Source organism: Triticum dicoccoides, chromosome 7A (assembly GCF_002162155.2).
Source record: "Triticum dicoccoides isolate Atlit2015 ecotype Zavitan chromosome 7A, WEW_v2.0, whole genome shotgun sequence".
NCBI lineage: Eukaryota > Viridiplantae > Streptophyta > Magnoliopsida > Poales > Poaceae > Triticum > Triticum dicoccoides.
Genome location: NC_041392.1, coordinates 617,612,342 through 617,627,537, shown reverse-complemented (window position 1 = coordinate 617,627,537; position 15,196 = coordinate 617,612,342). Strand labels below are relative to the sequence as shown.

General features: G+C 49.1%; 1 protein-coding gene across 1 annotated transcript; it reads left to right on the top strand.

The window, feature by feature from the left end:
* Positions 1–2,390: 2,390 nt before the first annotated feature.
* Positions 2,391–10,904, top strand: LOC119329626 (L-arabinokinase-like). Its single transcript, XM_037602688.1, has 28 exons — positions 2,391–2,597; positions 2,729–2,905; positions 2,993–3,076; positions 3,185–3,261; positions 3,587–3,653; positions 3,863–3,920; positions 4,004–4,071; positions 4,154–4,216; positions 4,597–4,650; positions 4,735–4,837; positions 4,932–5,041; positions 5,140–5,259; positions 5,720–5,776; positions 6,109–6,272; positions 6,359–6,518; positions 7,168–7,251; positions 7,629–7,751; positions 7,958–8,088; positions 8,167–8,248; positions 8,460–8,547; positions 8,654–8,697; positions 8,770–8,865; positions 8,965–9,041; positions 9,135–9,335; positions 9,422–9,587; positions 9,842–9,913; positions 10,078–10,281; positions 10,492–10,904. Exons 1-28 carry the CDS (start codon positions 2,496–2,498, stop codon positions 10,618–10,620), a joined length of 2,961 nt encoding a protein of 986 aa, XP_037458585.1. The 5' UTR covers positions 2,391–2,495; the 3' UTR covers positions 10,621–10,904.
* Positions 10,905–15,196: the final 4,292 nt, after the last annotated feature.

Genomic DNA, 15,196 nt, shown 5'->3' with positions numbered 1-15,196 from the left:
CAATTCTAGCATGAATAATAAACATTTATCATGAAATAAGGAAATAAATAATAACTTTATTATTGTCTCTAGGGCATATTTCCTTCAACTGGACCCCCCTATCCGCAGACGGATGCGGGAGGAAATTTGCGGGTTGCCGTTGGAGATTCCTTTATATTACACATGTTCTCCTAAAAATACTGTTTGTAGGCATGTGAAGAATGCAAGGAAATGTTGTGTGACAAGTGTGGTGAATAAGGGCATCTCTAATGCCGACCCTCAAATCGCCCGCATACACTCAATCCACGATGTTCGAACCGCGAAAGCTATCCAACGCGGGCCTGTATCGATCCGCATGGCAGTCCGAATGTAATTTCTCCCGCAAAGTGAAGATAAACGTGTGAGGGGGGGGGGCTTGCGGGCACCCGGACAGCAACTGCGCCCGCTTCTGACCAACCTGGCCCACCCAAACCCCCTCCTTCCTTACCCGCGCGTGTTTTTGCCCTGCGCCAGCTGCCCGCATTCATGCTGCTGTACATCGCGGTACTGCTCATTGAAGATGACTCAGGGCAGATGCGACCTCTCACTACCTCCACCATTGAAGCGGCACACCGGCCGAGGGCTCCGCCTGCTGCACATCCGGCTGAACATGCCTCGTCACCGCATTCAAACACCTTCATTAAACCCGTGTGGAAGCCGAGAAACCTACTTCAGCCACACATTCGTTCACGAGCAGGTCGCCATTAAACAAAGTGTTGGGCAAGCTCCTCCAATCCGTCGGCTATTTGTAGGAGTCAGATGGCGGGCAAGAATCGCACCACTTTGCCGCTCCCCACCTTGTCTTCCTCCACTTTTATCCACCCTTTGAATGGCATCCGACGAGCAGGAAGAGCAGTTCTCTGGCATGAAAGCCAGTTGGGTGCCCCGCCGAATATGAGCGAGGCAGCTCGCTGCCCCACCTCCCTCACCTAGCCCGACGGAGCAAGTTGTCGCCCCAAGCTGGCACGTGGTTCAGCAACTCGCCGCTCCAAGCCAGCTCGCGGACGAGTTGCTCCAGGTCAGCATGGGGGAGCACGACGGCATGGGCATCGTCACTATCGTGAACGACGCCGCGTCGTACCGCGCCTCCCATGCATGCGACCGCACCATCTACCATCAACGTGCGCCTAGCCCCGTGCTGCTGGCAGAGAAAGAAGTCGGCTGCACAGACATTGACAAGGTGGCGCCCAACACGTCCACGCCCATCGCCATTGTCAACGAGAAGTAGAACATGGGAGGCCGCCTTCGCTTGGGTACCATGAAGGCCACCGCCAAGGCGACACTGGTGTACACAACCTGTGTCTGCCATCTCGTCGGCCACCATCGCCCCTTACCCAAAAACCAACTTTGGACAGTGCAGCGTAGGGATCCTTCCCTTCCAACTGAAGCATTAGTCTTCGTTTTTCCACTCAGCTAAGAGGTGGGGAAGCGAGACACCCTTTGCGCTGAAGCATAGGGCTCACGCCTGCTGGACATGGAGACGGCAATGGGGATCAGTCGCGGCCGGCAATAGACTAGTCAAAGGTATCCATGTCGTCAGAATGGATATCCGCCGGCGCCGGCAGTAGACTAGTTTTATCTAGTCTTGTATCGTTTTTAGTTAATGTCCAAAATGTAATCGTTTTTGTCTGATTTCTATGAAATCCATCATGTTTATATGATATCCGACCGTGTTTGCATGAATTTCATCTGGGTGATTTATAAGGTGTTTGAAATGTATGCGGGCATAGTTGGATGGCGGCCTCCCGCATCCCTGTCCGCGGACGGACGCGAGAGGAAATTTGCAGGTCGCCTTTTTCATGTGCATCAATTGATGTAAAGGACAGGTTAACCACCTTTTCAAATAATTAAATAAAATTCCCACCAAAAAATTAAATAAAAGTGTTTTTTATTAGTACATATTGGATTTAAGCTTGAGCTTAATATTCACATATTTATAAGACGTCACTTGCCTAACCGTATTTATTGCTCTTTTAATATTAATAAGTGCCACATCTAGATGTACTTTAGCAAAACTGTATTAATAATTGTCACTCATTTACTACTCCCTCCGTCCACTTTTATAAGTCGTTTCAGACAGCTTAAAATGGGCTGTTTTGCATATTGTCTGAAATGTCTTCAAGGTCTTATAAAAGTGAACAGAGGGAATAGTACTTTGACTAGTAAATGCAGTACCTTTGACTAGTCAAAGGTGTTTGAAATTGGCACATCTAGATGTGCTTTAGCAAAAGTGATACTAAATCAGTGACAATTAATGTAGATTTTGTTGAGGGTCGACAATTAATGTAGATTTGAGGGGTAGTAGTGGTAGAATTTTGATTGAAGAGGTTGACAGGTCGTCGGTCGAGAGCGAAGTTGTGCGTAGTCGCGCTGTGAGAGTGTGGACTCGGTCTCTCCGGTTAGTTACGCTTGAAGCAACAGCCGACGCGGCCCATCCCACTCGGGTGGATCCAGAGCTCCCTGCCAGTTCACCGGCAATGTCGACCGCCGGAGGCGCCGACGACGGGCCGGAGCGTCGCCTGGTCTTCGCCTTCTACCTCACCGGCCACGGCTTCGGCCACGCCACCCGCGCCATCGAGGTCCCGCCCCTTCCCCTCCCCTCCACTCTCCTCCTCAGCCATTTCGGCCACCACGATCCCGACTCGCCCGTTTCGCCGGAGAATTTGACTCTATTTGTGCGCGTGGCCGTGGCGCGCCTGGCAACTCGCAGGTGGTGCGGCACCTGATCGCGGCGGGGCACGAGGTGCACGTTTCCACGGCGGTGCCGGAGTTCGTCTTCACCGCCGAGCTGCGCTCCCCCGGCCTCCACGTCCGCAAGGTCTTGCTCGACTGCGGCGCCGTCCAGTCCGACCCCCTCACCGTCGATCCCCTCGCCACCCTCGAGAAGGTTCCGCATCGAAATTTCCTCACAACCTACGCCGTTGGCCTGCGTCTGACACTCTGACTGACTGGCTGCGTGGTTGCGGAAATGCAGTACCATCAGACCGCCGTGGTGCCCCGCGAGTCGATCCTGAGGACTGAGGCGGAGTGGCTGCGCTCCGTCAAGGCAGACCTAGTGGTACTACTGCTGCTCTGCTGTGCTATCATTCAGTCCATATTCAAAATTGATTCCTCTCGGCCATGGCTGCAATGTATGAACTATGAAGTGAATGCTGTTGTGGGATAGGTCTCGGATGTTGTTCCTGTGGTGTGCAGGGCGGCCGCAGATGCCGGTATCCGCTCGGTGTGCATTGGGAATTTTAGGTGAGCTTTTATTTCCCTTCTCTGTTTCTGCTGCATTGCCTGAAACTATTATTATACCAGTACCATTTTGCTCTACCTTGCCTCTCATGCTATACGGTGTCCTGCTAGACCTATCAACATTTCTCACGAGTTAACCCTCTCTGTTTCTGCTGCAATCATCGGCCTTACACAATCATGTGGAGCTGTTTTTCTAGTCTCTGTTGGCGCGGCGATGTTATCTGTCTGCATGTTGACTCTTTGAACAATCTCAACTTACACTTGCATTAGGAATAAATAACAAATGTATCAAAAGTTGGTATTTTATTTCGCCACGCACAATTTGCAGTTGGGACTCCATATATGCAGAATACATCATGGCAGCTGGGTATCATCACCGATCTATTGTCTGGCAGGTCCCTTTCCCTATTTCCCACATCATTGTATTACCTTATTTGTATCTTTCAAAGTGTTCAAAATTTCGAATTTGGACCTTCAGATTACAATTCTTGATTCTATGTTGTACGTTCCAACTCTCTGCTGCTGTCTTTAACACTGTCCCTTTTTGCGTATGCTCATTGGCACTTTTACCTCCTCAATGTGACTATCTCATAAACATTTACAGATAGCAGAGGATTATTCCAATTGTGAGACCTTACTTCGACTACCTGGATATTGCCCTAGTACGTGCAATTGCACTTCTTTTTCTTGTAAACGTCTATGCCCGACTTCTGAATATTCATCAGAACTGAACATTTCACTCTAGTGCCGGCTTTCCGTGATGTCACTGATGTGCCTTTGGTGGTAAGAGGGTTGCGCAAATCCAGATCTGAGGTTGGTGTCCTTCTGCTGAAGAAAGATATGCCACAGGCTTGAGCACCACTCTGTTTTCTAATTCTTATTTTTGATCTATTAGGTCAGGAAGGACCTTGGAATTGCGGAGAGCACTAAGGTGGTCATTTTTAATTTTGGTGGACAGGTGAGCTTAAGAGACATGTTTCACTACTCTCTGCTGTAAAGGGTAACACATACACACCCTCAGAGACAAAAATTAGAAGTGCTCGGGGTATTCAATAAAAAATAGGCTAACCAATCAGTTTGATGTATTGTGCAATTATTTGAAATTGTAATTCCATTACGCATTAATACACATACATCATTTTGAACCAATTTTCCTGCAACAGTAAATCCTTAAAATACACTATACACTGATGTTCACAAGAAAAAATGCATGTGTGAACATTGTTCTTCATATAATCGCATACCATGCTTTGTTGGAAGCCGGCTATCTTCTGTATTGAATGGTCCTACAATTACATAATCACATATCAAATGAAATCAATGTGATGTTATCCCCAGCCAGCAGGATGGAAACTGAAGCAAGAATGGCTGCCTGATGGCTGGATCTGTTTGGTATGTTTCTTTCTGCAATGGAGTTCTATTCCTGCAACAACTGTGCCTCTTGCTGATCTTAACTTGGTAATCTCTTCATAAAAGGTCTGTGGTACATCTGATTCTCAAGAGGTTCCTCCAAACTTCATTAAGCTTGAGAAAGATACTTACACACCAGATGTTATGGCTGCATCTGACTGTATGCTAGGTAAAATAAAGCATTACATATTCACTGTTGAATGCTAGGTAGAGTATTATTTAAAAAGGAACTCTTCGAAGATACTCACCCCAGTTTTATATAGGAAAAATTGGGTATGGAACGGCAAGTGAAGCTTTGGCATACAAACTACCATTTGTGTTCGTTCGCAGAGATTATTTTAACGAGGAGCCATTTCTGCGGAATTTGCTTGAGGTTGAACATTTCTTACCATCACAATATTCTTGGGGTAAGTTAGTATAGCTGTGCTGAAAATGCCTTAATTTGACGTCCTCTCTCTCACTTTGTTTCAGCACCACCAAAGCAGCATTGAGATGATTAGAAGGGATTTCCTTGCTGGGCACTGGAAACCATATCTACTCCGTGCTCTCACACTTCAACCTTCCTATGATGGCCCAACAAATGGTGGCCAAGTAATTTCCCTGAATGCTCTCTAATAGGGATCTTTTTTTTTTTGCATAACTGCATCCTAGCTTGTCAGGATTTAAAACTATTTATGCTGCCAATTGTATTTGGAGACTCTAAAATTTCACAACACACATGTCATGGTTTCCAATCCTCAAAATTGTACTAGAAATCCACAAAAAATAACCCATCCGGCCTGTGGTTGATGAGAATTGAACTCTTATCATCAGCCAGAGAGATAACGTGCCCCTCCATTGGGCTATGGCATGTTGCAGCTTGCAGTCAATTGTATTAGAACCTTTGAAGATTAACAGTTAGCTGCAGTACATCATTATGACACTACCAGCATAATCCTCATGTATGTTCCAAAAGATAGATTATTAGTTCACTAAATCAACTATATCATAAAGAAGGCTTCGACTATTGAAATTCATAATATTTGTAATGAGCTAATACCTGTCCATGCAGGTGGCTGCTCGGATCCTTCAGGACATTGCTGTTGGAAAGAAGTGTGCTTCTGACAAAGTGAGTCATTCTGGACGACTGTTGACTGATCAGTGAGATTCACACTATTTAAATATGTGATTATGATAGAGATATTTCCGTGCCCACTGTTCCACTCAATATATGCAACTGCGTCTGTCTTCATCCCAAATTCTCTAGTTTCCATGCTTCATATGGAAACATTTTTCCCTGGGAAGGTAGAAACCTATGCTGTGCTGCAAGTAAACTCATCACATATCGAGCACATGTTTTCTGTTTTCTTTTATTTTATAAACGAGATTGGAGTTGTAAGCAACATTTCAGAAACCCTGTTTTAGTGTTAGCCGATCAACCTATTTTATGTGCATTTACAGTTTAATGGAGCAAGACGATTGCAAGATGCAATAGTGTTAGGATATCAACTACAAAGGACTCCTGGGAAAGATGTAGGAATTCCTGACTGGTATTCTCTTAATGGCACAGAAATTGGTGCCCATCCAATCATAGAAAATACTGAAAAGATCAAAACGGCAGAATCGTGAGTTTATCCTGGTGTTTTTCATATGTTTGTGGTTTTCCAATGATAAATTTCTTTTACTGACGTACCAAATTTGGTTCTGGCAGATGCTGTGAAGACTTTGAGATACTCCATGGGGACTTGCAAGGATTAACAGATACCATGGCCTTTTTGAAGAGCTTATCTGGACTTACTGGAAATGAATTGAAGGATTCTGAGGTGCAATCCCGAGAAAGAACTGCTGCATCCGTGCTCTTTGACTGGGAGGTACTAATCTTTCAGTGCTTTGTGTTAATTTTAGTGAACTATACCACCGTATGAACCACATGTTGCTGCTGCTGACCTTGTACATTCAGATAATATCTTCCTGGATTTCAGAAATAAGCCAACTTTTGCCTATGCTCTAGTTCCATTTTGAAAATTGCTAATTTATTATCCTCGCATACTATTTGGTTCAACCAATGTGAGCCATGGCTCATTTCTAATTAGTTTGCACAGACCACGTAGAGCTAACTTTCCATGCTGGATTCAAGTTTTGTCATAAAGCAACTCAACGGGAAATTGTCAGATAGATACTTTGCATATATTATTCCGGGAAATTTCTATTCACGTTGTTGACCACAAATTTTACCATGTTAACTAAATAGCAACCGTTGCTCTTTGTTTTGCCAACAATCCTATTTCTTTCGTTGATCTTTCTTTTTCTCAAATTTATCTTTGTTCACTCGTATTCTATCCACGCATATATATGACTTTGTCAAGCTTTTATAGGAGGAAACTTGATTCCTAATTAGTCTTACTGGCTTGTTCGTATGTTATGTTAGGTTGACACCTGAAGTTAGTTATTTGAAATGCCCAAGCCCAACAAATGATTGGTTTCTTATAATTGTTTTTCTCTTAATTCATTCCTTTGCAGAGGGAAATATATGTAGCAAGGGCGCCTGGAAGGTTAGATGTCATGGGTGGCATTGCAGACTATTCAGGAAGTCTTGTTTTGCAGGTATGCTCAATTACAGGTGAAAAATGGCAGTTATCTATCTGATTTTACGTTAGATAATATCATGGTACTTACTCTTACAAATAACTTAGTCCCCTGACTACCAGTAACATCTGTTGCGCCTGAAACAAGCAACTTTTTTCCTCTAGTCATAAAATGATTTCTGCTCAGATTGTGCATCTTTAAGTTCTGTATGCTGTGCAAAAACTCAGAATTCCATCGTTCCCCATATATGCTATATTTTCAGTAAACCGCTGACTTGTCATGAACTTTCTTCAGTTCACAGATAATTAGATAGAATTTTGGAAATAAATGCAGTATTGTTCTTGTCAAGTCATATTTTAGTTAGTTGTGATGGAAAATTTTGATGCCATTAGTAGATGCCTCTTCGGGAAGCCTGCCATGTTGCTGTTCAGAGAAACCATCCTAGCAAGCAGAAGCTATGGAAGCATGTACAAGCAAGACAGCTTGAGAACACAGGGGTGGTACCTGTGGTACAAATTGTATGTTCTACTCAATTGTTCAAATATTTTTTATTGTCATTAATTCTCAAGATTCGCTACCATTATTTTCTTTAGTTATCTGCAGAACATAAGTATACCTTATATTGTTTGTATGATAAAAATGTCCATTTTGCCCAATTTGTACTTTTATAACTCTGATAGAACTGGTGAAAGTGCATTATCTTATGTATATCATTATTTTGCAGGTTTCATTTGGTTCTGAATTGAGTAATCGTGCACCAACTTTCGATATGGACCTGTCCGATTTTATGGATGGTGACAAACCAATATCGTATGAAAAAGCCAGAGAGTTTTTCTGCCAGGACCCATCACAAAAGTTAGTGTCTTTATTTTTATACAGAAATTCTGAGTGATCAATTATATTCACATATTTCCCAATTATATCCGATATCAGATGGGCTGCTTATGTCTCCGGAACAATTTTAATCTTGATGACTGAGCTAGGCGTCCAGTTCACTGACAGCATGAGCATTCTGGTAAGCACATAAGCTTCTCCTTGTCCTCCATTAATGTGCATGTTAATTTTTGTTTTCAACAAAAATGATTTTAAACGCTCTATTTAGGGGACTGTGCGAAATCACAGTGTCATACTAGTTGATCGTGTTTCTTCTCTTGGACACATGATAACGGTTATGTTATGTGTTTTACGCAATCAGTTCTTATTTAGTTTCTGCCCTGAAACTGTAGGTTTCTTCTGCTGTGCCAGAAGGCAAAGGTGTTTCTTCTTCTGCGTCAGTGGAGGTTGCCACGATGTCTGCTATTTCAGCTGCCTATGGTTTGTTGATTGCCCATAGCTACATTTTACCCTAATCCTGCCTTCTATTGGACTAACCTTTTTAGAATCTCCTAATTTTTTTTCTATTTTATTTTGTTGCCTGCAGGTTTAAACATTACTCCAAGGGATCTTGCTTTGCTTTGTCAAAAGGTATGATCTGAACAAAATTCTGGTTGCAAGAATAGAATCTGGCAAGTGCGTTATAGTTCTACGATTTTTCAGGTTGAGAATCATGTTGTTGGAGCTCCATGTGGGGTCATGGACCAAATGGCATCTGCTTGTGGAGAAGCTAACAAACTCCTTGCAATGGTGTGCCAGGTTAGTAGTCTTTATTAGATTCCACAAGTTGGTTGATTTATCTTAACTCCATTCGAAACCATGTTACTTCTGTATTGTTCAATCACAGTTTTGGTGCAGCCTGCAGAAGTGAAGGAATTGGTTATGATTCCATCTCATATTCGATTTTGGGGTCTAGACTCTGGTATACGACATAGGTAGTTTTTTTTCCTCGTTGAGCTTTGACAGAACTTTTGTGGTTGGGCGAATTGCATCTGATTGCAGTATTCTGTCATGTCTTGAGATAACAGTGTCGGTGGGGGAGATTATGGATCTGTAAGGGTAGGCACTTATATGGGACGAAAGATGATTAAGTGTGCAGCATCCGACTTAGTATCAGTATCCTCAACTTCAGATGCCCCTGCTCAGTCTGATGATTATAAAGAAAAGGGAAGGGATGTACTGAAGTCTGAAGCTTCCATGGAGTATTTGTGCAAGCTGCCACCTCACAGGTCACACTTCCTTTACTTAGTTCGCAAAAACATGATTCTTTCTGGACATTGCATGTATAGTAGTTATGATAAGATCTGAATTTCAGATATGAAGCTGCTTATTCAAAAGATATTCCAGAGACCATCACTGGAGGTGCATTTTTAGAGAAATATGGAGACCACGATGACATGGTAACGGTGATTGATCCAAAAAGATCTTACAGTGTGAAGGCGCCCACTAGACATCCCATATATGAAAACTTCAGAGTTGAGGTTCGATATTTTCACCAGATTGTTTTCTTTCTGCACTATGTTTGGAAATTTTCATTGTTTTCCCAGCATGCTGTCATGGCAGCGGTTGCAATTTTTCTGGTATCATCATAAGTGCCACAATAATGTAAATTATCCCAAAGAGAAGAACCAAAATCTCTTTCTCCAAGCAATGATCATTCATTTGATTTCTCTTTACTGAAAAAAATAGTTTTGTTTATTTTATTGTTGACATTCTTCTATTTTCTGGCACGTAGACCTTCAAAGCATTATTAACAGCAGCTAATACAGATGAGCAATTGTCAGCCCTTGGAGAACTTATGTACCAGGTGAATTTGAATCTCCTAATCACCTATTTTGTTACGATGTACGTTTCGTCCACAAAAATGATGATTCTGTCTCATTTTTTTTCCCACTGGACTTTAGGATTAACCCTTCACTGTGTTCCATAATTCTGACATTGTTTTCACATCCCATTGTTGACACTTGGCAGTGCCACTACAGCTACAATGCATGCGGGCTTGGTTCTGACGGCACAGAGAGGCTGGTTAATCTAGTGCAAGAAATGCAGCACAGAAAGACGCCGGAAAATGGAGGTCCTAATCTGTACGGTGCGAAGATTACGGGTGGAGGGTCTGGTGGCTCCGTCTGTGTTATTGGGAAGAACTGCCTCCAAAGCGCTGAAGAGATCGCCGAGGTAATTAAGTTCGTATACTAGTATGTTGATGGCTTCACCATGTTGCGAGCTACGGTCAATTTAGTAGCTTCCCCCAAATGTTTACTCCCTTGTGTCGCACTTTGGCAGTACCGATTCTGTTTCGGAATGCACCGTGCGGTCCATTGGGCTGCAGTTGTTTTTTACTTTGTGTGGGTGGGACAATAACTTTGCCCTTGGACATTTTTTCAGATTCAGCAAAGGTACAAGGCGGCCACGGGATACCTACCGATCGTCTTCGACGGGTCGTCTCCAGGCGCCGGCAAGTTTGGTTACCTGAAGATCCGACGGCGGCGTCCCAAGTTGACAATCCCCGAATGAAGTGGTCGGCTTTCCAATCCATTGTGCCCGGTGAAGTCAGGTTTGTTGAGAGGTCAGGCTGCTGAATTGATTGAACACAGAACATGTGAAGCAGCAATTCCTTGTGTATGTGGGACTGCAGCGTGAATAATAATAAGCTCTTTCTCGAGCACGTTTTCTGTAGCACAGTTCGTTGCGTTGCCATGACATTTGTGCTTCAGCCGCGAATGCCATGAATACATATATAGCACAAGATAGGAATCCAACAGTTTTTAAATATGAAAGCCAACTTGCTGTATGATTCACCACCACTAAATAGGTTAAATCTTCACTGGGGACAAAAAAAAAAAATGTTTTTTTCCTAGTTCTTTTATAAGGCGTAACGGGGCAGGGTGAATAAGCTGAGTATCACGGAGTTTTTTTCCTAGTAGTTTATAAAAGGTATAATGCCGTTGTCGGATTGTTTTTTGTTTTGATTGTGAGAATTCTTTTAACCTATCCGGAGTAATTCAAGATTTTTTTTCAGTTTGATTCTCCGAAGGCCATCATTTTGAGTTTATTCATTCTCAGCTTTCAGCTCTTATTCTCAAAACTTACCGGTGCATCGCTCAAACATCCTCTAATCAGTTGATAATCTCTTCGTTCACTTGTATCTAAATCCTAACAAGTATCTTCATTCATTTGAACTAACTTGTTATTGAGGAGCAGAGATGAGGAGCGCTCCCCACCCGCCCCGCTCCTCCTAGCTCCCCCGCCCGCTTCGTCCCAGCTGCCGGTGAATCCCCGCCGGTAGCCCTTCCACCTCCCCCCTCCCCCCCACCCCCTCCCCGAGGCCATGGCGACCCCCAGTGTTGACCCTGCCGACCGCCGGGCGACCCCCTCCGACGACCGCGTGTCCCTTGGCGGCCGCTGGTCCGACTCGGAGGGCGAGTCCTCGACGCGCTCGTACAGCGATGTCGCACGCTCCCCGCCGGCCGCCCCCACGCCGCATGCGCTCCCAACCCCCGCTCATGCCGCGGCCCCCGCTCCGAGGTTTTCCGCGCCCCTGGCGGCGTCCAGGTCGACGCGGAAGGCTACCAGCTTCCGCGGCGTCGGAATCGCCGCCGCCGCCCTCGCCAGGAGGCCGTGCCTTCCCCTCCTCAGCCCCGACGATGCAGCCCCTCGCCGGAGGAGGTCGCCGGCCTCTGCTTCCGTTGTTTGGACCACCGTCATCGGGTGCGGGACTGCACCAACGACGTCCGTTGCCGCCGCTGCCTCGAGTCCGGCCACGAGTCGCGCGCCTGCGACGCCCGGCGCTGGGAAGACTCCCGGGCCGACTCCGCCGCTCGGGCCCTGCTGTTCGCGGGGCTGCGCCTCGGGCCACAACGCCGTCGCCGCCACCACCTGCTGCTCCGGTGGTCCGCGCTCCCTTGGCTCCCGCCCCCGCACCGGTGCGGGTCATCATGTCGCACTCGGTTGAGATGGAGGAGGCCGAGGTGGTTCTCACCCGCGCGATGGTGGCCTCCATTACTGGCAACAGGCCACCCGTGTCCGCTGCCAAGGTCGCCGACGTGCTCATCTCCTCCCTCGAGCTCGTCGACGGTGACTTCATAGTTCACGTCCATCACCCCGAAGATTTTCTGATCCTCTTCAACTCGCGCTCGACCATGGATCGCCTCAACGGTGATCACTTCATCCGCTCCCCGCGGTTCTCCCTCTCCGTGCGACCCTGGAGCAAGCTGGCTCATGCGGGCTCCGGCCAGTTCGAGCACCGCGTCGAGCTTGAGCTCCGGGGCATCCCCGCTCAGGCATGGCACCTCTCGACGGCTGAGCATATTCTTGGGGAGAGCTACTGGATTGAGAGACTCCACCCCGGCACGCGTTCTAGGGCTGATTTGGTCGTCTTCCGGCTGGCGGGGCGCACGCATGATCCTGCCAACATCCGCCGCGCCGCCATCCTGGAAATCGTGGAACAGATCCCCGCGCGCGTGGGCTCGGAGGCGCCTGCCATCCGGACCCTCACCTACCCGATTTCCATCGCGCTGGCCCATGCGGAGAGGATCGGCGCCCCAGCTCCCGTGCTGGCGCTGGCGACGGACCGGCCGGCGGTGGCGCCGGTGATGGCGACGGCCCTGCTCGTGGCAGGGGCCCTGGCCGTGCGCGTCGCCGCGGCCGCAAGCGTCGATGCTCGGAGGCGCCGCCGGCCGGCCGGGCTGATGGCATGGCCGTCGACTCCCTGGGGTGGCGGGTTGGGAACCGCGCTGCGCGCACCGACGGTTTGTCCGTCGCGTCTGCATGGCCCGCGCCGCCCTCCGCGGTTGCGCCGCCGTCCGTACACCGTCGCGGCTGCGCCATAGAGTCCTGGCCTGGGCAGCAGCGCGATCAGCATGGCCCCACCAACATGCGTGGCCGCGCCAGAAAAGGGAGGCGCAAAAGAAAGCCAAAGCAAGCTTTGGCGGTGGCCCAGGCGGGCAGGGCCTCTGTTGCTGCAGGAAATGACGGAGATGCGCGAAGGACGCCTGTCGGTGCCCCCCCGCCTGGCCCCTCGGCTGCTCCAATCCCCAGCGTGGAGCCAGGCCACGGACCAAGTGGCACGCCCCCATTCGCGGAGAACACTCCTGAAGGATCCCGAGATTTGAATCTCACACCATCGGATGCCCCCGAGGAGGATTGTATGGGCCCTGGTTCTGATGCTCCTGATCCGAGGAATTGTCGGGATCTGCCCGATATGCGCGTGGGACCAGCCTCACAGCCTGTGCCGGCCTGCTTGTCGGGGCAAAGCGGCGTCTCGCCTGCACCCCCACCTGACGACGGCCCTGTCCCCGCTGACCGGTCCTCCGAGCCCCATGCGCGCGTCGTGGGTGGAGGAGAGGAGCGCCCCACCTCGTCCCCCCAGGCCAAGGCCTCTCTACCGCCCCAGGCCAGCCCATTGAGGACACTGGGCTCTCGCCCCAGGTGACTATTCTGCAGAGGCCACAAAGCCCGATCACCGCAACGGGACTCAACTTGGAGGCCCGCACACCTGCGAGGGCCCAACTGGGGACGAATCTGCCTGCTGCCGAGCGCTTCGCATCCCCGCCGATCACCATGCGCCGTTCCCGCGCCCGTCCCGCTGCTCCAAGCTCCCTAACGTTGGGGGAATTTCTGGCCGCCGCCACCAAGCACATCGGTGCGGCCCTGCCGACGCCTGGGAGGAGGCCGCGCAGGCCCCTGAACTTCTCCCCCCGTCGCGCCCGCTCGGCTGCCACTGCCCGCCCGGTGGCGGCGCCACCCACCGCCGAGAGACGTGCGCAGGTCCAAATCCTGCGCACCCTGGGGATCCTTGGGACGAATCAGAAGATAACCCCCCGCCGAGATGAAGGCCTACGATGGCATGTTTGCGATGCCCATCCCGCTCCAGGTGCTCAAGGCCATGGCCGCGTTGGTCGACCGCGAGATCCCAGCATGCCTATCCTGCCCGCCGATCATGCCAGCACATGTCGAGGTCGCCTGCACATCCTAGGCGGCTCCTGCCCGCTCCCCGTCGATCCACTTTCCATGGATCACGGCCTTAAGATTGCTGTATGGAATGTGCGCGGCCTGAATTCGCGGAGCCAGCGCACCGCCATTCGCTCGCTGTTGGATACCACCGCTGCCTCCATTGTGTGCTTGCAGGAAACTAAGATGGAGTTGCTTTGTTCGTCTGTTGTTCTTGACACCCTTGGTTCAGAGTTTGATGACTACACATACCTCCCGGCTCTTTGCACGCGGGGCGGCATCTTACTGGCTTGGAAGAGCAGGGTCGTGACTATCACGGACCCGTTGTTCACCACGAATGCCCTCTCGGCCAAAGTGGCCACGGCCTCGGGCATCCCTTGGTGGCTCTCTGTAGTGTATGGAACCCAGGACGACGCGGACAAAATTGCGTTCATGCTTGAGCTGCGGGAGATTCGTGCGGCCTGTCCCGGGCCTTGGATGCTTTGCGGAGACTTCAACCTCATCCTGCGCGACGTGGACAAGAACAACGGTAACTTAAATCGTCGTATGATGGGCAGATTCCGTCGCCTCGTCAATGACCTTGCGCTTAAGGAGGTCTACCTCAACGGGCGTCGCTTCACGTGGTCGAACGAGCAGTCCCCTCCCACTCTTGTGCACCTGGATCGTGTGCTCTGCACCTCGGACTGGGAGGATGCTCATGGCGAATGTCACCTTCGCTGCCTTGCGTTGGTCATCTCGGACCACTCCCCCCTGCTGCTGGACTGCTCCCCCATGCTCACAGCGCATAGACGTTTTCATTTTGAGGACTTCTGGTTGAGGCTTGATGGGTTCCACGACACGGTGGCTGCAGCTTGGGGCTCGGTCCATGACCCTGACCCCTTCCATCGATTGATGTTGCGCTTCCAGGCCACGGCGCGCAGGCGCACAAGCTGGAGTGCCAAGAAGACAGGCAGTATTCGCGACAAGTTGGCCATTTCTCGTGAGCTCATATCGCGCTTTGACAAGGCCCAGAAGGATCGAGCTCTCACTCCGGAGGAGGATTGGCTGCGAAAGCGCCTCAAGGTCTCATACCTTGGCCTCGCTTCGTTGGAGCGCACCATCGCCAGGCAGCGCGCCCGCATCGCCACGCTCAAGGACGGCG